Source organism: Monodelphis domestica, chromosome 2 (genome assembly GCF_027887165.1).
Source record: "Monodelphis domestica isolate mMonDom1 chromosome 2, mMonDom1.pri, whole genome shotgun sequence".
Classification (NCBI taxonomy): domain Eukaryota; kingdom Metazoa; phylum Chordata; class Mammalia; order Didelphimorphia; family Didelphidae; genus Monodelphis; species Monodelphis domestica.
In genome coordinates, this window is record NC_077228.1 from 46,869,527 (window position 1) to 46,892,853 (window position 23,327).

The 23,327-nt window shown below is 35.6% G+C and overlaps 1 protein-coding gene across 4 annotated transcripts in view; it reads right to left on the reverse strand.

Moving 5' to 3' along the window:
• Positions 1-1,465: 1,465 nt before the first annotated feature.
• Positions 1,466-23,327, reverse strand: part of PRKACB (protein kinase cAMP-activated catalytic subunit beta) — a 51,462-nt gene continuing 29,600 nt past the window's right edge. For 2 of the 4 annotated variants that reach the window (XM_056815421.1, XM_007480616.3), the window contains 8 exons: positions 22,060-22,131; positions 15,258-15,356; positions 14,162-14,244; positions 13,452-13,578; positions 13,232-13,327; positions 8,150-8,272; positions 7,571-7,735; positions 1,466-6,153 (listed from right to left, as the gene is read on the reverse strand). In XM_056815421.1, coding sequence (XP_056671399.1) covers positions 6,028-6,153; positions 7,571-7,735; positions 8,150-8,272; positions 13,232-13,327; positions 13,452-13,578; positions 14,162-14,244; positions 15,258-15,356; positions 22,060-22,131 — 891 coding nt within the window. In that variant the 3' untranslated portion in view covers positions 1,466-6,027. The remainder of the gene's footprint in view (positions 6,154-7,570; positions 7,736-8,149; positions 8,273-13,231; positions 13,328-13,451; positions 13,579-14,161; positions 14,245-15,257; positions 15,357-22,059; positions 22,132-23,327) is intronic. The other 2 variants (XM_056815422.1, XM_001362476.4) reach the window with 1 other exon arrangement.

Sequence of the window (23,327 nt, forward strand, 5' to 3'; positions counted from 1 at the left end):
TAGGTAATCTGGGCTTTTGATTAAGAAAAGGAGGAATTATCAAAGTAGTGCAAACCCATGGTTATCCTTTGCTTAGAGAAAAGGGACTATGCATGTGGCATGCGTTTCTGTTGTATAGAGAAATTAAGGGGATGATAGATAGCTCAATCCTTTATAAAGAAGAATGGTAAAAAAATCTGGTATTTGCATTGAGCTATTAAAATAGGCTATTCAATTTGCAACTGATGAGAGGCAGGGATTGTTTATCTAGGAGCCCCTGCCAAGAGGAGTCCAAAGAACAGGGTGACTCCAAGCTTCAGGAATTTAAAGAGGAGAATTGTATTCATTGTTTATGGACTACTTTATGTCCTCTCTATTACTGTTCATGAATCTTTTGTATTTTTTAATATAGGGTAGAAAAAAGGCCCTGTTACCTTGAGTATGGATTCCATGGTACTCTTTCATGTACATCTGTAGTAACTTAGACCCAAAGCTGTTTTTTAGAGATTTCTTAAGGGTAAAGTATGAGTGGGGAGCATAAAGAGTCAGAAATATTGATATATTAGTAGAAGTATCTGTGGTTGTTCATAAAATTCAGACTTATTTTTAATTATTTCAATATTTAATTCAATTAATTCAATTTTTAAATATTAATTCAGAATATTTTCTCCCAGTAATTTCCATGATGGAAAAGGCAGTATACCTAATGACATACAAAGCCTATTATTAGAAGGAAGAGAGATTTAAGTTCAAGAGCATCAATTAATTCAGATATTCTTTCAAAGAATCTGATTTCAAATCTGAAAGAATCTAAATCATGACCATCATTTTAGAATTTTTTGAGTTAAAGGGAACTGTGGAGAACATCTAGACCCCCTTTCTCATTTTATAGCTGAGGAAATGGAAATCTAGAAAAGTGAGATCTAGGGCTACAAAACTTCTATGTGTTCATTTCAGGTCTCTGACTTCGTTTCATTTCATAATGTTTAAAAGTACTATCTTTTCAACTGTGAAATTTTCATCTAATACCAATAATAATTTGTGAAAATTGTTTTTATTCAGATTCATGCCAATTCTCTTGGCCAAAATTAGGGGCTTGAAATGGGGGTGGTTTTATACTCTTAGTGTACCTACCAAAGTAAGGGAAATTGCATACGGAACCAAATTCACATTTTCTTGTTCAGTGCAATGACTAAGTAAGTAGTCACTCCTTATACACACACACACACACACACACACATATATACCCACAAGAGTTTGCTGATATAATTTAAATGGTAGAATAAAATGGAATGAATGGCCCTTAAACTTATATCTAACTGGGGCTCAATTCCCACTTTAAAAATATATGTAGATTTAAATTACTCTGTCCAACCATTTGGCTCCCCAAGCCCTCAAAATCTTGCCAGACACTTTTCCTTTTAAATGCCAGAGCATCTTTATGCTGCAAAGAAAATCAGTCAAATAAAAGCACAACAGAGACGAATTGTGATATATAGATAGCATTTATTTAAAACTTTAACAACATCAAAGTTACTATATGTTTTATCGCATACAGCTAGCGTACAACAAAGCATGTTCTGGAACTAAATGAAATACAAAAGATTTAAACCTTTTCTTACAAATAATTTTCAAATTTGTTGATGGGATGACAAATCTTCATTACTCAAATTCTGATACGGCAAATTATCTTAGACTTTTCTTGCACATGGGTAAAATGTAAGTAGACCATTACTGAAAATCAGTGTCAGTATCTTAGCAACATTGCTGCTACTAAGACAATCAAGAATCTGGTGTTATACTGAAAGTTGGAGAAAGAGTACATTTTAAATATAATTGTAAAATGAGTATAAACGTCTTTTTTTTGTCAGAAAGGAGTAGTAAGCAGATTAAAAGGAAGTCGTTTCAGTGACCTATGAAACCGTGGAACAGATGAGTCTGTTGTATATCTGTATAGATCTGTTTTTTGATAAAAACGATCATCCTGTAAAAGTTTGAGTTGTGATATTGATCTGCAATATGCCCCAGTTTTTTAAACTGTGAAGGTGTGCTGTGTGAAGATAGGTCACTGAGAGATCCAGAAGTGTAAAAAGTACCGGATGGATGATTTGAAAAAAAAAAAAAAGGTGCCGAGCTGTGTAATTTTTGGAAAATTTTGAAAAAAAATAGTAAGAGTGCCCAAAGCCAGCATATGGCAGCAAGATCTTATAAATAAGTCATTTGGTGAGAATGTACAAAACATCACTACGCCCAAAAACTTAATTATGCTGCAGTTACCGTGATCGTAACTTCTGGCTAACCGGAAACAAAAAATTGATAACTTAAGAGAGGATTTTGTTGAAAATAAAAGAGCGCACCCTTACATTTAAACCTAATTGTGGCAGTTTTTGTAGACTTTTGTTTCTCCTTTCCTTGTTATAAGCAATTAAATTTGAAAATGATGATTGATGCAGTACTCCATCTTCAGCTTACTAATATTATACCAGAACAAAAACATGGCAATAACTCTCTAAGTCAAAACCACTAAAAACAAAACCAAAAAAAATAGCCGCAATCAGCTAGCAGTGCATCCATAATATAAATTGCAATAGCGAAGCCATTTAATTAATTAATTTTTTTTTTTTGCCTAATAAGGGCCAAGCATTTCTCACCACACAGTTGCCCTTTTTTAAAATGAAGCAAATTTTCCTTTTTTAAAAGCGAAAAGGTTTAAAGTGAGGGATTTTTATGACCCTCGACAATAATCACTTAAATACTCATGCGCTGTTTACAATACTGAAACCATTAATTTTATTGAGTACAGACGGCGATGCTGTTACCTATGTGAGTGAAACTGGTTTACAGTCCAGACCATTTAGAATTTTTCCTGCTGCATGAGATCACATGCTTCCCATTGCACAGGCTACTCATGATTTACAGAACAACGCACACGCAAATATTACAACAGAAGGCGGAGATGAAAGAATTGTACTGATCACAGAAAACCCAGGCACAGGGTCCGGCCACCCCTGACTTTTAGCCAAATTTACTGCCAAATTTAATTTAATGTATTTAATTAGTTTTGTCTTATTAATTTTGTTTTGTTCTATTTTAGGTTAATTTTGCATGAACTTATAAAGCATTGGGAAATTTTGTCTTTAGAAATCTCTAATCATTTTGGGTAGTTTGAATTAGAAACCATAGGCATGGGGATAGGGATAAAAGGGACTGGCTGGTTTGGGGAAGAAGAAATATTTCTCTCTCTCTTCCTTCAAAATACCACAAGCTAAATATCAGTCTGATCAAAATAAAGTAAAGGGGGGGGGGGAGGGGAGGGCATGATGTCATAATTTGGAAAGGGGAGGTAATCCAATTACAGAAACCAGGGATAAGGACAAACAAAAGAGGGGCAAAGGAAAAAGTTTTTTTTTTAATTTTTAAATTTTTTAAATTTTTAAATTTTTAAAATTTTGCATGAACTTACACATCATTGGGAAATTTTGTCTTTAGAAATCTCTAATCATTTTGGGTAGTTTGAATTAGAAACTATAGGCATGGGGATAGGGATAAAAGGGACTGGCTGGTTTGGGGCCAAAGAAATATTTCTCTCTCTCTTCTTTCAAAATACCACAAGCTGAATATCAGTCTGATCAAAATAAAGTAAAGGGGGGGGAGGGCAGGGGAGGGCGTGATGTCATAATTTGGAAAGGGGAGGTAATCCAATTATAGAGACCAGGGATAAGGACAAACAAAAGAGGGGCAAAGGAAAAAGTTTTTTTTTTTTTAATTTTTAAAATTTTTTAAATTTTGCATGAATTTACACATCATTGGGAAATTTTGTCTTTAGAAATCTCTAATCATTTTGGGTAGTTTGAATTAGAAACCATAGGCATGGGGATAGGGATAAAAGGGACTGGCTGGTTTGGGGAAGAAGAAATATTTCTCTCTCTCTTCCTTCAAAATACCACAAGCTGAATATCAGTCTGATCAAAATAAAGGGGGGGGGGGGGGGAGGGCGTGACATCATAATTTGGAAAGGGGAGGAAATCCAATTACAGAAACCAGGGATAAGGACAAACAAAAGAGGGGCAAAGGAAAAAGTTTTTTTTTTAATTTTTAAATTTTTTTAAATTTTTTAATTTTTAAAATTTTGCATGAACTTACACATCATTGGGAAATTTTGTCTTTAGAAATCTCTAATCATTTTGGGTAGTTTGAATTAGAAACTATAGGCATGGGGATAGGGATAAAAGGGACTGGCTGGTTTGGGGCCAAAGAAATATTTCTCTCTCTCTTCTTTCAAAATACCACAAGCTGAATATCAGTCTGATCAAAATAAAGTAAAGGGGGGGGGGGGGGGAAGGGCGTGACGTCATAATTTGGAAAGGGGAGGAAATCCAATTACAGAAACCAGGGATAAGGACAAACAAAAGAGGGGCAAAGGAAAAAGTTTTTTTTTTAATTTTTAAATTTTTTAAATTTTTAAATTTTTAAAATTTTGCATGAACTTACACATCATTGGGAAATTTTGTCTTTAGAAATCTCTAATCATTTTGGGTAGTTTGAATTAGAAACTATAGGCATGGGGATAAGGATAAAAGGGACTGGCTGGTTTGGGGCCAAAGAAATATTTCTCTCTCTCTTCCTTCAAAATACCACAAGCTGAATATCAGTCTGATCAAAATAAAGTAAAGGGGGGGGAGGGGAGGGCGTGATGTCATAATTTGGAAAGGGGAGGAAATCCAATTACAGAAACCAAGGATAAGGACAAACAAAAGAGGGGCAAAGGAAAAAGTTTTTTTTTTAAATTTTTATTTATTTTTAAATTTTTTTTTTATTTTAAAAAAATTTTTTTTAATTTTGCATGAACTTACACAGCATTGGGATATTTTTTCTTTAGAAATCTCCAATCATTTTGGGTAGTTTGAATTAGAAACCATAGGCATGGGGATAGGGATAAAAGGGACTGGCTGGTTTGGGGAAGAAGAAATATTTCTCTCTCTCTTCCTTCAAAATACCACTAGCTAAATATCAATCTGATCAAAATAAAGTAAAGGGGGGGAAGGGAGGGTGTGACATAATTTGGAAAGGGGAGGTAATCCAATTACAGAAACTAGGGATAAGGACAAACAAAAGAGGGGCAAAGGAAAAAGGTTGTTTTTTTTTTTAATTTTTATTTATTTTTAAATTTTTTTTTATTTTTAATTTTTTTTTTTAATTTTGCATGAACTTACACAGCATTGGGATATTTTGTCTTTAGAAATCTCCAATCATTTTGGGTAGTTTGAATTAGAAACCATAGGCATGGGGATAGGGATAAAAGGGACTGGCTGGTTTGGGGAAGAAGAAATATTTCTCTCTCTCTTCCTTCATAATACCACTAGCTAAATATCAATCTGATCAAAATAAAGTAAAGGGGGGGGAGGGGAGGGGAGGGCATGATGTCATAATTTGGAAAGGGGAGGTAATCCAATTATAGAGACCAGGGATAAGGACAAACAAAAGAGGGGCAAAGGAAGAAGGTTTTTTTTTTTTAAATTTTATTTATTTTTAATTTTTTTTGTAATTTTTAAATTTTTTTTAATTTTGCATGAACTTACACAGCATTGGGAAATTTTTTCTTTAGAAATCTCCAATCATTTTGGATAGTTTGAATTAGAAACCATAGGCATGGGAAAAGAGATAAAAGGGACTGGCTGGTTTGGAGAAGAAGAAATACTTCTTTCTCTCTTCCTTCAAGATACCACTAGCTAAATATCAATCTGATCAAAATGGGGGGAGAGGGGGAAGGCGTGACATCATAATTTGGAAAGGGGAGGTAATCCAATTATAGAGACCAGGGATAAGGACAAACAAAAAAAGGGCAAAGAAAAAATAATACCTGTGGCCGGCCCTATACCTAAGAAATCTGGGCTTTTAGAATTGCACGCATGATGATGACATTACTTAGCTGTGTGGAAAATGAAGGAACTAGATAGTATCAATTTAGATATATAATGATGATATTCATATTCAGCTTCGCCTTTTCTCTTAACATGGTGCAAAGGTGTGAGTCCTGCTAGACCCACTCTAAAAATCAGCAAATTCCTTTGCACACTTCTCAGTAAGAGAAACACGGATGTCCTCTTCCTCGTAATCGTCGAAGTTGCTGGTATCGCCAGCACCCCGGTAGCGGGGAACAAAGGGAGCCTCCACCTAAAATCAGACCAAAAGAAAAGTGACATTACTAGCACAAAGCCACCTCTTATCTTAAATCCAGCCCCCCCCCCAAAGCAAGGCTAAATGGCACTGCTAACTCTTGAATATCTCAAAAATATGAAAAAAAAAATCTGTTTTTTAGGGTGTAAAAAATAAAACTCCATAGGGGAAAACATTGTAGGTATATTTGAAATGAAAATCTTCTGCATACAAATTATTTTTTCAATGGGCATTTAAAGTTATGGGCAATTAAAAGCATAAAAAAATTTCAATGGGCAAAAGAGTAGATAATTATGATTCAGCCCAGAGAAATCTTTTCATAAATGCCTCCATTTAATACAAAGAGTACAGTGATGTGTTAATTGTATCCTGTCTCGTAGTAATTAATACATTACTGATTATCACAACCATTGTACTGTCAACTGGTATAGAAAAAAAATTAAGTTTCTTTTTATAAACTATTGTTAGATTTAGGGTTCGGTTTTCTGTTTCATTCTGTTTATTAGCAGTACACTCATCTTTGTTTGTGTTTACATTCTATTGTTCTAGTGATAGGAATTTTTAACTAAGAATTTGTTCAGCAAAAAAGTCTTAATTGAAGTACAAAGATAGTTGTCTCACCTCTCCTTATTATCTGGGAGTATCAAAATATCATAACAGTTCCTTTTTGCATTTAGTACTTTATATCTATAAAAGAGACTATCAGATCCTCTTACTAGTTTCAGATTCTGTATACAGTGTTTTTTTAAATTCAAAGAATACAAGAACCCTTCTTCCAAATAAAGGGGGATGGGTAAGGAGAGATTTCAGCTCTTCCATGTGATGAACAGGGACTGGGGATTCTCTCATTTTTGACTGAGTGAATTTATTAGTTTCCATAATGTCTCTATATAAATGTAGCTACATGCCCACATTAATGCTATCCATTTGGAAATGCCAAAATCTTAGAGGGCAAAAACTATGTTAGACACATGACAGACAGAGAGCTGTGCTTGAAAAAAGACAATTTGGGGATGAGAAGAGAATGATTAAGAGTAAGACCCAGTGTCAGGAAAACCACTTCAAAACTATAGTCAAAATGGAGAACATGTCCTTTTCCCTCCTTAGAGAGAGAACTAATTTTGCCCATGTGCCTTAAGTGATACACAAAATAATTATTTGTCCTATCTATAATGATGAATTTTTAAGGTCACTTGATGTTTACAAATAATTTTCCATAAAACAAGTAACCCTAATAAGTAATAAAAGAATCATTATCAGCCCTGCTTTATTGGTGATGAAATTGATGAATAATTCTAAAAATCACTATGTGAAATCCATTTAGTAAGTTTTGGTGTTCCATCATCTAGAATTAGAATATCAGTTGTTCATTTTCAACTATTTAAATTGAGAAGAGAGAAAGAACCAGGCTTACTTTGCGCTGAAAAATAGCAATCCAGTCAATGGCAGAGAACCAGCGGTGGTGCTTGATGTCGCCAACACCGTTCTTCAGGTTCCCGTAGCGCTTGGTCAGGTCGACCTGGAGCAGGTTCCTCAGAAGGTCCTTGAGCTCGGAGCTGAAGTGGGAGGGGAAGCGGACCTACACGGAGATACCCCCATGTTAAAATACATTTTCCATATCTTTTCTCTACATTTTTCCCCCTCAGGACATTTCTTTCTTAAAGGTTGTATAAATGAAGATATACATTGATGACCTTCAATCTATCCCTAAAATACAGAGTGGTCTGTAAAATGCAGTATTTCAATAAAAAGGCACCCATTTTCCTTAATGACTCTCACATCATCATATTATTGCATAGTAATGAAGTGACTAGTAGAGCCCGACTGAATCAGCGGCAGAACAAGATTAGTCAATCGATCAACTGGATCAGGGAATTTGCTAAATTATTTTATTGACTTGAATTCCTTTTTTTTAATCATTATTTTGCCTTAGGAATTTATCAATAGGAAATGGGGGTGAGTGGGGAGGAAATGAATAACAAGCTCTACTCACCTTTCCAGAGATGATCTTCTCGTAGATCTGGATGGGCTGGTCGGCAAAGAAGGGAGGATAACCAGCGGTCATCTCGTAGATCAGCACTCCCAGGGCCCACCAGTCCACGGCCTTGTTGTATCCCTGAGATAAATCAGTATTAAAGGTCAATTACTGTTTCATTTCCTAAAATTAAATGGGGCCTGAGGGGAGGTTAATGATTGTACAATGATCTTCAAGCACATGAAAGAGTATCAAAGCAATTACTAAGCAGCTATTGAGGGAAGAAGAGGAAATGGGTTTAAACTATAGCAGAACGAATTCAGGTTAAATAAAGGAGAGAAATTTGGAAACTAATGACTGGTAAACACTGGAACAGGCTTGTAAAAAAGCTTGTAAAAATATTTACCAAGGAATATTAATAAAAAAATAAACAGCCAATCTCAAAAATATGCTGTCTACCCTTCAGGCAGGGAGATGGACCAAATGACCTCTTAAAAGGCAGCATGGTATAGTGGAAAAAACTCCACTGGATTTGGAGTCAAAAGACTTGAATTTGAGTCCCAGCTCCACCATTTACTAGCTTATATGACTATGAATAAGTCACTTAACCTCACTGAGACTCAGTTTCCTCATCTGTAAAATGGAGATCATAATATTTGCCCTATCTACCTCATAAGGTTGTTATGAGAAGCAAATGAGATAATGTATATGAGTATTTTTTAGACCTTTATAAATGTTATTATTGTTGTTATTCTTAGGATGTGTATTCAAGATGTTTCAAGGGATTTCCTCAAAATTGGTTAATCCCAAGGGCTGTTACCCTTCTGGTAACTCATGCGGAACAAATATCATTAGAAAGACCCTGGGAAGATTTCCCAGGATATGAGGACTTAAAGAGGAAAATGTTAGACTTAGGAACCCAGATGTTTTTTCTATAATAACTACCAATTGCCAGTAAAGACTTCAAAAGTATTTGGAAAGTGAAATAGATGGCTAAGAAGATGGTGTTTGGGTGAAAAGATTTCTTTTTCCTGAACTAGGGTTTAAGATACAGGAATGATGGTCTTTGGTCAAGGACAGAATGCATAAAAAGAATACCAGGAAAAAAAAAAGGAGCCTTCCCTGATCCCTCTTCCAATTCATCCCCACCAGTTGCTATGGTTCTCCTCCTTTTCAAATTTCCTTTTATCTATCTCTATCTATATATGTTGATTTCCTCCTGCCATTCATTGCCTAAGTACAATTGAAGAGAAGATTTCACAGTTGGGTGGTGCCTAAGCCAAACCTTGAAGGAAAATCTACAGGTAATCTTTCTCTGTTAAGAGTTGATCAATTCCTGGCTTTCCTTAATGATAATTTTGCAGACAGAAGAAAGACAAAGGAAGAGAAAAGAGAAAGACAATGTGTATCTGATTCTACCTAAAAAGAAGGAAATGGTCTGTGAAGTGGAAATGATGACAGAAACCTTGGTAGGAAGAAACAAGGCCATTTTAGATGGCATCAGGGAATGTCTCACCCAGTCTCTGCCAAATCCAAGTCTTAGAATAACTTTTGAATAATTCTGAGAGAGAATGGCAAAGATTCTTTGGCCTGAGATGCTAAAAGGGAATTCAGCTCAAGAGCATTGGGAGGCTTTCAGGAATGAAATCCTAATGCCCAATAATAAATGATTGCTTCTTTGAAAAAATGAATGATTACTATAATTACCATAAGAAAGAAAAGGGAGGAATGCCTAATGAGGACAATGTGCTTCAGTAAGGAAGGCATTGCTGAACTTAGATTGTAAAGGACAAGTCCAAGATATGGAAGAAGGACATCTAATAGTAGAACCATAAAAGAAAGAATGGTATTATCTTAGGAGAATAGTAGCAGAGGGCTTAGAGCCTGACTTGAACTAAGGCTTGCAAATAATGCTAAAGAAAATGGCCTTTGAATTTTGTTGGAGACAAGAGGAAGATCAAAGAAAATATAAGGGCTTTTGCTTGGGAGGATAACAAATAACAAAAGGAAGGCAAAACTATTCAGTGACTATTTTGCTCCTTTTTTTGACCAAGGTCAGACTGCTATTGAGTTAACAAGGAATTGAGATGCAAGAAAAGGGAGAAGATGGGAAGGGAGCATATTGCTAAAGTTGCTCTCCTGGAGTTCAAATGACATGGCCCAGACAAACTGTATTGGAAGGCACTGAAAGAATGTTCAAATGTGAGGCTGCTGACTCATGATTAAAAATCAATTTTGGCAAGTAGGAAGTATGTCATGAGACCTGCAGCAGCCCAACATTGTTCTAGATTATCATTAGTAATTAAAGTCAAGTTCACTGTCCTAGAGCTTGAAGGAGTCATCTTTTTCCTCTTTTTGAAAATGAGAACAAAGGACAATTTGTATATCCTCAGAAAGAAATGAGATAACCACTATAAACTATCATTGGTTTGGAAAGAATATGTTATCTACTAAACTAATTTCATTTTATTTCAGACAGGGTTGCTAGACTAGTAGAAACTAGTAGATACTTTGCCATTTGTCTTAGCCAAATCTGGATTTGGGTATAGCAGATATTCAGATATCTGTATATCTGAACTTGGGTAAGGCAGATGGCAAGATAGTTTATAATTTCCTTGAGGATAAATGTGTAGCTAGGTGGATTCAGTATATCCCAGATGGTCAACTAAAAATACCATAAAAAATTGAGGTTCTAGTGGACTGCTAACTCCATGTGAGTCAATTGTGCGATGAGGAAACCGAAAAAGCTTAAGCAATCTCAGGCTACAGTAATGGCATCCAGAGTAAGGGAGGTACACTATACTCTGCCCCTCTCTGTATTCTGCTTTAGTCAGAGCCCATCTGGATTATCGTGTCCAGTTCTAGGTGCTGCATTTTAAGAATGGCATTGACAAGCTGGAATGGGTCCAGAGAGGGCATTCAGGATGGTAAAGGAACTCCAAAGCATGCCAAATGAGGATTGGTTGAAGGAACTGAGGATTTTAGCTTGGAGAAGAGAAGATTTAAAGGGTGCATGATTACTTTATTGTAAAATCTCAAGTCTCCACCATTATAGGTCTGACCTCTCCGTCTTGGATCTGGAGGACAGAACTAGAACCAAGGGATGGAAGTTACAGAGAGGCAGATTGTGACTTAATATAAGGAAAAACGTCCTAACAATTAGAGCTATCCAAAAATGGAACCAGCCGTTTCTGTAGGTAATGAGTTCTCAGTCAGTGGAGGTCTTCAAGCAGAGGCTGGATGACCACTTGTTGGGGATGTCGCAGATAGAATTTATGCTTTGGGTAGCATTTGAACTACAGGACCTCAGAGGTCTAACTCTGTAATTCTATCAGTGCAAAAAAGTGCTTTGTATCTAGAAAGCACAATCCAAATGTAAGCCACTAAGATTCTGAGCTCCCACAAGCTAATAAGGCAGGGTTTCTACATTATAACCAGGAGCTTCAAATGTTTTAAATAAAACGGTAGCTCTGGGACATCAGGGAAATTTGTGGAATTGCCTTCTAAGTTACTAGAACTTAGAAGGGTTAGTGTGCCAAGGTCACTTAATCACTGTCTGGACTTTTGGAAAACAGACCTTTAATGGGATGCCTGATCACCTTACTATGAAAGTCATGCACTTATTTAAGTGCAATGGACTTTGATACTCCACTAAAATCCTACTCCGTTGCCACACTGTGGCATGGAGAGGACCCTGGGTTCGCAAAAGGCTATGCCAGGGGGACGCAAGCTCTAATAGATCCTACCAAGCCCACAAAACTTTGGAAATTTGGATCTGGTCTCTCTTGTCTAAGAATTATTCTTGTTACGTTGGGAAAGAGTCATCACCATATTGGATTCCGTGATGAATGTTTTGGCCACAGCAACTCTCGAAGACCATCTACTGAGTCATACAAGGCTTGTGATCTGCCTTGGTGGAGGTAATACCTCCACCAACTAAATCACAGATCCTTAAAGTAATTATGTCACTTTGACATCATTTATACTCTATTGGCTTCAATTCATACATTAAGTTCATTAAAGTGCTAAAGATGTATAATTAAATTTATATCAATATGCAAAATTTATAAGAAAATAATTTATATTTGTTTTTAAAGCACTAATGAACACAACTTAAGTATTCAAAATACAATATCAAGACAACATACATTTATACTAAAGCTTATTACATAGCTCTTAGTCACTTTGATAATGGATTATTTTAAGATAAGTAGAATTCCATTAAAGACGATAACACAATGAAACAATTTGTATAATAAGGCTATTTACTCATTCTAAATATGAACTACACTGTCATATCATTATTTGGTTGGCCTGGGGAATGCTCCAAGATGAATAATCCTGTACAATGAGGCTTTCTCAATAGTCATTTTGTATAATAGAAATACCTGCCTATGTTAGGAAGCAGTGAGGTAAACTATCTCTAGTTCTTTTGTTCTGTCATCAAGTATGATTTAATTGAACAAATCTCTTCAAATCCCTTCACCTCCTCCCTACAGTCTAAGCTCCCTTGAATTGAGGAAAATGAAATGAAAGTGAAAACGATCATTTTTGGATGCTGATGTTGCAATGAGGTGCTGAGAGTATTAGAATCTTTCCCATCTGTCTGCAAGTATATTGTAATTGTGGGGTTCTTACTATGCTGACTGATAGCTTAACATAAAGTTTCATGCATGATTGCATGTCTATATCTGCAGCTTACCTGCTGACTTAAACAGATGGGACAAACTGGCAACTAATATGCACCTTTTGTCAATACATCTACATTCAGAGAACCTCATTCCACTGATTTCCCCATTACTAAAAATAATAAGCACTGGATTATTCATCTGGTTTCATAACCAGGGATTTATTTATACTATCTCCTTAACAACGAGGGTAGCAATTAACTAAAGTTGTGGAAAGCAATGGGAGGCCCTAATCAGGCAATTTTTAGTAGTTAATGCAGAAATTGTTGATTTAAATTAGTAAGTTAGAACTAGAAAAATTACAGTAAACACTTTTTGTCAACTGATTTTAAAATTACACAGGTTTTGAAGAAATTCAGCATGGTATATGCATTAGGTTGCTGATAGTAAAAGATTTCCTAATAAAATGTACCTTGCTGAGGATGATCTCAGGGGCCAGGTATTCGGGAGTTCCACAAAGGGTCCAGGTTCGGCCCTTCACCCTTTTGGCAAATCCAAAGTCAGTGACCTATTAAAAATGGAGGGAAAGAAGAATTATCTTTGTATTATTTGGGGGTATTGGTTAAGTTGATTCTAATAAATGCTTCCTAAATTGAATAAATACTTTTTATATTAATTTGATTAATTCCTACCAGGATGTATCCATATTTGTCAATCAGAAGGTTTTCGGGTTTCAGGTCACGGTAGACCAGGTCAAGAGCATGAAGGTATTCGAAAGTCAGCACAATCTGGGAGGCATAGAAGCGGGCATGGGGCTCGCTGTAAGGAATAAAAATATGATGGATTCCATAAATCTATACACATATTAAAATGATACAATTCAATAAGTGAAGTTAATCTACATAAAAATTTCTGAATAATAGAGTTTCATTTAGGCTGAAAAGTTGATGGTTGTGATTATCTTGCTGCTCCTAAATTGCCACTCAAAAACCTTCTTAGATGATGCCTTCAATGTATGTGCCATGAGTTGCTAAAACCCCTTTTCTAAATTCATCAAAAGAATACTCAATTGGTCTTTTTTGATTTCCTTTTGTGAGGGTCATATTCTTCAGCCAATTTGCCTTCTCTAAGATCTCTTCAAAACTATGGTCACTTACTGCTAGCACTACCAGAAAATGCCCATTTTTATATTACTTTATATGAATTAATAAATGCATATATTTATTACATTGTCTTGTTACATAAGCTCCTACAGCATTCTTCAAATAACTACTAACTTAATACAATTTACATTTATTTAAGGTATTGAGGGTCTCTAGAACCTGGAAGCTAAAACCAGTCAAGAATAGATGCTAGTTTTTAAAGTCTAGGGGTCTGTATGAGAGAGGAAGATCTAGATTACCTGAATCTGCCAATCTTCCTCAGGTGGGAAAACATCTCACCACCAGGCACGTATTCCATAACCATGTACAGGTTGGAATTATCCTGTGTGTAAGCAAAAAGAATTTAACTAACATAAAAGAAAACACAAAACCCAAGTTGTTTCTTGAAAAATATTTTTAGGTAATACTGTTTTCCATTAGGAAAGAACACTTTTACAATCTACTTGACAGGTTAATAATGTGGGAATAGAGTGCTGCACCAAAGTCCTCCAGGCTCCCAACATTAGGGCACTCAGCCACTTTCTTCTGGGAACTGTCATAAATCCATCCTGGTTTTTCTCAGCTCCCAACATCCATGGGACTAACTCGACTTGAGAATATCCTATGTAGACTCCAAATATGATTACATTCTTGCATGTATGTATGCTAAAAACCAAGAAAACTCAGTCAAAATGGTTATGTTTCCCTGAAAACAGATACTAAAGAAATTTGTTTTTTACTAATGATACAGGTCAAGAGAAAGAGATCATTTTTTCCCCTCCAATTGCTTTTCAGAGATTAAAAAAGAATTATTTTGTTTAAAAGGCAAAATAACAGAGAGACATTGTTTTAGATTATCTTGTAATTTTGCTGTGATGCTACCATGCTTCATTCTAGATAATGGAACTACCAGAGTAACAATGCAAGAAAAATATGCCAATGTATACTAGAAAAAATATCTCTCTGGTTCCCAGAGTCATATGAACAGAGAGCCAAGGATTAAGTTAACTCTTAAAAATTAAAAGGCTAGAGGTTAGATTACTTTGTAAAATGTAACAGAAGGAATGAAATGGAAATAGAAAAAGGTGGGTGGCTATGTGCACCTGTATGAATCTAAGACCTATGTTTTGCTAGACATCATCATGGCTTTTGATCGATTAAAATATTTGATTTCATAATGGCATTTGACAAATAAGTATAGATATCAATTTACCCAATTTATCTAGAAAGAACCTGGAAAGTTTTCAAATGGTATAAAACATTATAAACCCAAGACATTTTAACTATATACAACCTTTGTTACTTCGTATTCTCTTTTCGTTGAAGTTTTTTATTTTTCCCTTAAGCAAAATTTACCTTGAAAGCATATTCCAGCTTGACCAGGAAAGGGAAATTCACAGCCTGCAGGATCCTCTTCTCGTTCAAGGTATGCTCAATCTGCTTCAGCTTAACAACCTTTGGGGGAAGTGTAATGTAAACATTTTCAGAACAAATGTGCAGATTAGCAGAAGTAGAATTGTTTTTAAATGGAAGATTTTTCACATAGTGCTAAACTTGGGTTAATGGAAGTCTTGAGAATTTTATCATCATAGCAAGAACACCAATTACATTAAAATTATTAGACAGCAAATGATCACAGGAGATTAAAAAAAGGATCAGTTGTGATTTGAAAATTGAAATGGTTTCTATTTTTAAATAAATGAAAAATGGTGAGGTGGAAATTAAACAATTTATCAATTGAGTATATATCATGAAGAGTAATAGAATAATGGGGGGGGGGGGGAGGAAGATCAATTTGTCCATACAGAATAAAAGAAAGTATTGTCTAAAAATGTCATGTCTTTATGAAGACTAGGTCTTATTGAATTAATTAAACTTCCTCCTGATGGACTTGGTACAGTGAGGAAGGAAGTAATTTATTTTGACTTTAGCAAGGTTTGTGATTCTTTCCTACATGACTTGGCAAATCTTGTGTTCACTCTCAAGCTCCATTCTATGCTCAGTGGCAATCTGCCAGTGTGCAACTGGCAGTGGGTGGGAGGTTCAGCTCTTAGTGGTGCTGGATATGGAAAGATCTAGTAAGGGGAGTGGCTTAGGCAGGAGTCATTAGAAATTCCCTCCACCACTACTTCCATATCTGGCATCAATTAGAGATTTGCAAATTGCTCTTTTAATGGCATCTTGCATTTATATAGTTCCCAAAAGGAATACCTTAACTCTTCCTCAGTGCCTAAAATTAGTCAGACTCATCACCTACTCATTCTTCCTTCCCAGTGCCACAGAAGCAGTAGTATCCTTAATAGCATTCTGAGCTAATCTTACCTATGCTCTTAATCCTATTCCCTCTAGTCTCTCAAAGACCTTGCTCTTGAGGTCATCCTTTGCCTCTTATGCATCTCCAATCTCTTTCTTTTAGTAGCCAACAAACATATAAGGTCTCCCAGATCCTAAGCAAGCCTTCCATTGAGCATTCTATTGCTTCCAGCTACTCTTCTGTCTTCTCTCCATCATTGCTTAATGATTTAAAACCTTTCTATGTTGATACATTTTCTCCTTCATAATTCCACTCTTTTCTTAGCCCTTTGCAATTTGGCTTGCATTCTCACTGCAGTACTGAATTTCCACATTTCCAGTGGCCCCTTTTCCCTCCCCTAGTTCTACTTTGCAGCACTAACACTTCCTTCTATTAGACACTCTTCTTACCCGTTCTTATGGTCCTCCTCTAACCTCTCTACATTTTCCATCTAGACTCCTTTGCTAGCTCTCCATCCTTCTAACCTGTTTGTTGATCCTTAATTTATTCTCTGAGATCTTGTCTTTGACCCTTCTTTCTCTCCCCTGACATTTACTCATTTCCCCCCATGGCTTTAACTACCTCCTCTTAAAAAGATAATTCTTAAAACTATAATCTTTATCCCAATGTCTTTTTTGAGCACTTAACTAAACATGTCCCAAGTCAACTTCACTTATTTGTATTCTGTCACTAACACCACCATTTTCCTTGATTCCAATATCCAAAATCTTGGTACTATTGATCTTTGACTACCTCTTGGCTCTCTCTCACATCCAGTTAACAAGACCTCTCAATTCCATTCTAACAGGTCTTCTTGCCTCCTTTCCTGACCTTACATCTGTCCTTTACATCATAGATAGAATAATCATCATACATAGATTTTGTTGTGCCACACTATCTGTTCAGATACCATCAGGGAGTACCTAGTGTTTAGTGAGAAAAGTTTAAACTCCTTCGTTTAGCATTCTAGCTCTTCCACAATCTAACTACATTCTATTTTCCTACCTTTCTCTTATTCTCTTCTCGACATTCTCTATTCCAGCTAAATTAGATTACTTTCTGTACCCTGTGATGAGTTTTTTTTTAATACATTCTGTTTTTAGGCTTAATTTGCCCTGGATTCCTCTCTTCTCTGTCTATTAAATTCCTACTAATCTTTCAGGACCCAACCAAAATGTCATCTTTTTCCATGAATGCTTTCCTTATCTCATCAGCAAGAGCCTTCTCCCTTGGATCTCACACAGCACTTTATTTTATCTTCCTATAATGTGCTTATCATGTAATGTTGTGTGTTATGTTTATTTTTTAAAAAGTTAGCTCCTTGCTAGACTGTAATTACATGAAGGCAAGGGCTATTTTATTTTCTTAAAATGTTATTTCTTTAGTCTTTATCATAATGTCCTGCATACAGCAGGGATTTAATAAATGTCTGTTAAATAGAATCAACTGGCACACAGGCTCACTAAATGAAAGTAAAACAGAAAGTTGGCATTTCCACATGCATGCAAAATTAGTTGGAAATTGGTTCTCCACACTGGTCAAAGTCAACCAAGGAGTCGAGGGGGGGGGGGATAGAAAAAAAATCCAACTCAACATAAATTAGAAATGTATTAGTGTTGTTAGAGAAGAAAAAGAACTGGTATGTATAAAATACATAGTGTGTAGAAATCATAAAGAAAATTTCCATTATAATGAAAATGAAAGAAAATAATTGGAATTTTAAATGGAATACACTTCCCATTCCTTTTAATATATCATCTTATTCTTCCTATCATAATTACCCTTAACAAAAAAATAAAGGGAGCCAGACATGGTTAGGTTTCATCCTGATACGTGATTTAAAGAGCCCTGAATTTGACTTTAAATTAAAAAAAAACAACACCTTTTTTTTAGAGTCAGGACATAGAAACAGCAGAAAAATTAGCTGTTACATGACTTTGAAAAGGTCTGGTCCTTAAAAATATTTCTCAAACATTAGCTTGGGGAGTTTTTAGACATCTGAAATACACAGATAAAAAACAATTTCCAAATTGTACTCATTTCTGGGCTCCACTTTGGTAGAGGCTGTAGCAAAGGTTTCAGGCAATTAGAGTATGGGAAAAGATTATCCATCCAATCTATGTGGAAATATATGAAAGGAATTGGAATTGTATGGGCTCAGAAAGAGAAAGCTGAAGCAGTAATTTAACAATAGTATTTAGTAGTATGAATGGTTAGATTACAAAGAAATCTTTGTAATATTATTGATCCAGAAGAACCAAAATTTATCTTCAAGAGGATTGAGGTTAGCTATAAAGAAAATGGTTTTTTAAAGTTTTAAAAAATTAAAAAATAAAAAAATGAAAAATTTTAAGTTGATCTAATATTTCCTCAAAGAGCCACAAATAGGGTTATCGTTGAACCAGCAACTTGTTGAGTTCCTCTAATTTTTAGTTCTTTGGTAAGCCTTGATTAATAACTATTTTGAATTGTTTACTGTTCCTATGTCAATAATATTTTAAAAAATCTGTTGAACAATTATATTCAGCCCTCTAGTTATTATAGGAAGATGTGGTAGGAATAGAGTGCTTTTCTTGAGACATTAAAAAAAAAAATATATGTATATATATATGTTTCCTTAGCAAAGGATGATGGTACAATTCAGTCAAGGGCATAATTAATTTGGAAACCAAAGAGGAATAACAAGGAATCACAAGTCTGTCACTGACTTGCTATGTGACCTCTCTCTGAATTCTGTAAAAAGAGCTACTTAATACTGACCTTGAGTGTAAAGCATTTTAAAATTTAAGTGATTTGTTTCTAAAGGGAGAGAAATGGTAAAAAAAGAAAAATCTTTCAAAGCACCGATAGCTAATGTTACATATAATAGGAACAGAACAAACTATTTCACTTAGAATAAATCTTTGAATTTGCCATGTAAAATGGTATGTTTTATTTGTTCTATCAATAAAATTCAAATTTTAATATATTTATTATACATTTCCTAAACTAAGCTCTAGATTCAGATTTGGACTAGATGATCTTTAACATTTCTTCTAACCCTAATCTCCTAGAGTACTAGGGAAAAAAAAATCTTAAGTCTTCCTAGATGCCCTGTGTTATGAGCATAGCACTTGTTTTTGTACATCTCTAATGCACTTATCAAGTCATATTTTGAGTTATAATTATCTAAGTTCATGAGTTACATCTTAACAAGATAGCAAGACTAAAGAAGGCATGGACACAGTCTTATCTATTAACTTTGCACACCAGGGTCTTACACAGTGCTCTTTCTACAACAGGGCTGAACATGTTTGTTGAATCAATGGTTTGATGTATTTTTTAATATTACGTTTGTGGCTTTCAAACACATTCCAGGGAGAATGGGCAGAATCTCAGAACACTCCACGTATCAGATATGGATCCTGGACATCTGAATGGTTGTGTCATCATAGACTTGCCCTCCTGGAGGTATTGACTCCCTCTACCATCCTTAACCCCATACTCTGAGAAGATACCAAACACAACCAGAGTACATGGGATTTGGGGAGGAGAGGGAGACTTAGACAGGCCACAATTATATGCCTTACTCACTGACCACACTGGCAATTTTAACAGTGGGGTAAATAGATGAAGACTCCATCAATTCAATAAACAGTTACTAGGCACCTGCTATTAGCAAGGCACCAAACCAAGTCCTCAGAATACAAAGATGAAAATGACAACAGCCCTTGCCTCCAAGTAGCTTACAATCACCAAGAAAGGTAATATCTATGTACAGATAAGTACAATATATCCTGGAATGTGATAAGAGCAAAAGAGAGCCAGAAAAATGCTATAAGGTATTATATCTGGCAAAGTCCTTAGAAACTGTTCAGTAACTAGATTCTATTCCAACCCCTTCATTTCAAAGATGAGGAAATTGAGGAGATAATTTTGCATGGAGGAGTTTAAAGAAGTGGCCACATAAGGGTAGTTATTGCAACAACAAAGAAAAAATGGAGTGAATGTCTCAGAGATTGATAGCCCTGCAGTTAGCATTCAAGGTTAGAGTCCATGGAGTGAGCCCTGATTTGATAGAGCAAAGACATAGGTTGGCATATTTGAATCAAGCTCTGAAAGACTATCTGGTCTTTTAGCTCTACGTATCCTCCTGTAGAGATAAGCCAATTTGGCAGCAATGATAAGCAGTCACTGATCATGTATAGACTCCTGCACTTTAGCTGAATCTACATTTTCTAACCATCTATCCCTCTCCACCAATCCCCTATAGTCTGCATTAGAAAAGAAAATTAGTGAAGAAACCCATTCCCATTTTGAGGTAATTAATCTTTGAAAGTTTTCCCTTATATCAAGCCTAGTTCTAACTCTCTGAATCTTCCTACCATTTATTCTAGTTCTGGTCTCTGGCCAACCAAAAGAAATTTAATCTCTTTTCCACATGACATTTCTTTAAATATCTGAAAACAGATTGTACTCTACCGTCCCTTCCCTCCAATCTTCTTCTCCATGCTAAACATCTCCAAGTAATGAAATCGAATTGGTTAGTACATTTTAATTTTAATATTTATGATTCTCAAACATGTACTTAGGGTGATTAGAATTATATATATATATATACATAATTATAAAAATTATAAAATTATACATTTTCCCTTTTGTGAAAATGACCACCTGCTCTGTGAATCTTATTTTATGGAACAATCCTTTACAGAGAATATATTTTGTGATAAATCAGACCAGAATTTAATCAGTTTACATTATGACAGCAAAATAAGCAAACAAACAAAAAATTACCTCTAACTTTGTGTCTTTATCAACTGCAACAACTAAAATCTAAGGTTGTCTGGATCTTACCATCTGGCCAGATTCTCTGCCCTTCAGACTAAGGTCTCTGTTATTTGACCCACTAATTTTCCCTTCCAAACCCTGAATTTTGTTATCCTCTGCAGCTGACCCATCTTCTATTTGCTCTCCCCCCCATTTAGAACCTGAACTCCTGGAAAGACTATCTTGCTTTGTCCATTTGTATTCTCAGCATTTAGTGCAATACTTAGGATATAGTAAGTACTTAATAAATGCTTTTCCATTCATTCATTGATTCTAGAGTCCCCCTTAAGAATTAGGATATAGGATCACAGATTTAGAGCTGGAAGGGACCTTAGAGATCATCTAGTCCAATCTCTTTACGGTACAGATGAGGAAACTTAGACCCAATGTGACTTAAGTAACTTGCCCATAGTTACATAGGCATTATGTGGCAGAGCTGGGGTATGAACTCAAGTCCTCTGCCTCCAAATCCAGCTCCCTTTGCACAGCACCAGACCCTAGTCCCTGAAATAAAAACAAAAACAACAAACAAAAACCCCCAAAACAAAAGCAAGCAAACAATTAAAAAAATACAACCCAATAACAAAAAACCTCCCCCAAATAAGGAAAAGAAATTATCTTCAAAACAACCATAGGCAATTTATTGGGCACATGCTGGGGAATTTCTTAAATTATAAAGGCATAATTTAGTTCAGTATGATTTGATATATGGAAACTGTAGAGTCAAACAGCACATATGCTTGGGCATGGTCTACTTCAGAAAAACCTCTTTCTGTCTGCTTCCCTTCCTCCCTCTTTCCCTCCCTCTTTCCCCCCTCCCTCTCAAAAAACACATAGGCATGCACACACACACACACACACACACACACAGAAAACTTATTAGTGTTTTAGAATTCTACTTTGAATGACATCATTTCTTGGCCAGGAAAGTTCAGGTTAAATATAAATTTATTAAGCAAATATATAAAGGTAAGGGTTCCAAGCTTCTCAAATGGCACATTCATAAGAACATACTCTAGCTTAATTCTTAAATAAAATTTGAATGAACTAACTTACTTTTTCCTGCTGTGTTTGTGGAGGACTTTTGCCTTGACTAGTGCAAGTATTCTCTACCAGAGTCTTCTCTTTCTGCCCAGGAAGCAAAAACCAAACCAGAATGCAAAGGTACCTCACACAGTGAATCCAAACAAGAGGCACAGCAAATCACTTTCATTCACAATCTTTACCAACGGACATCAGAGGAGCTGGACAGAACTACTCTGGGGGTCTAGACCTGTGATTTTATCACAATAAGGAACTCCCAGGGAGGAAATTTCTCTGCCTGTTTAGAGTTGCCTACAGAATATTGAGAACTTATCACTTGCCCCTAGGCTACATATCCAGTCAGAAAGGGACTGGGGCTGGATATTAGCTAAGAATAGTTCCTGATTAATAAGTCAATCTGGCAGAGTTTGTGATTTTGCTGGCATTATCTTTCAAAAGCCAGGTTCAACTCCTCACTAGGAAGAGGTATCACATTTGACAATGGCCTGCACACTGCAGACTGTCCATGAGTAAGGTCAATCTAGACAAAATTCATAAGACTGTGGTACTAGAGCTTTACTTTCTCCTGGGCTACTGGACTTGAAGTCACTCAGATTCTTTTTTTTTTTTTCCAGATGATTACTGGAATTCTGCCAAATACAGCTAAAGCAAAGTCCCACCCTGATTGTTTGGCTAAGAAAACTACAGAAATGCTGTTTACTCTAAGTATCTAAGGGGAATAGTTTGTTGAACTAAAGAGAGGAGTATTCAAAAAGTAATTCTTTCATTTAAGCATCTTTTTATAAAATATACTTTCTGTCTTGGACCACAAAGACAGATATATCTAAGCTGAATATTTAAGGAAGATCCTTCAGTGTAAAAGTCTACAAATTTAAAATAATACTTAAATTCAACCCATAGCTTCAGCCTAGTAGATAGAGGACCCTCATCTTAGAATCAGGAAGACTTGGATTATATTTCTAATTTTGACTGACTGACTGACCTAAGGGAAGTCACTTACTTCTAGAGGCCTCCAGGCAACTCTAAGTTTCAGAATACTGATCTGCATTGGAATTGCCTAACCAAGAGTTCCCTGCCTGGATGAAATCACAGATCGAATTCAAAAACAAACACCCAGCTTTGTCCTTTGGACACAAACAGGCTGGCATTTGTTATATTCTTTCCCTCCTGAGGCAATCTAAGATTACCCCCTCTCCTAAGACAACAAAGTCAAATATATGAAGGGCTAGATTTTTAAAACGGATCAATTTAAAGGGAGCTTGCTAGCTGTTTTACAAAAA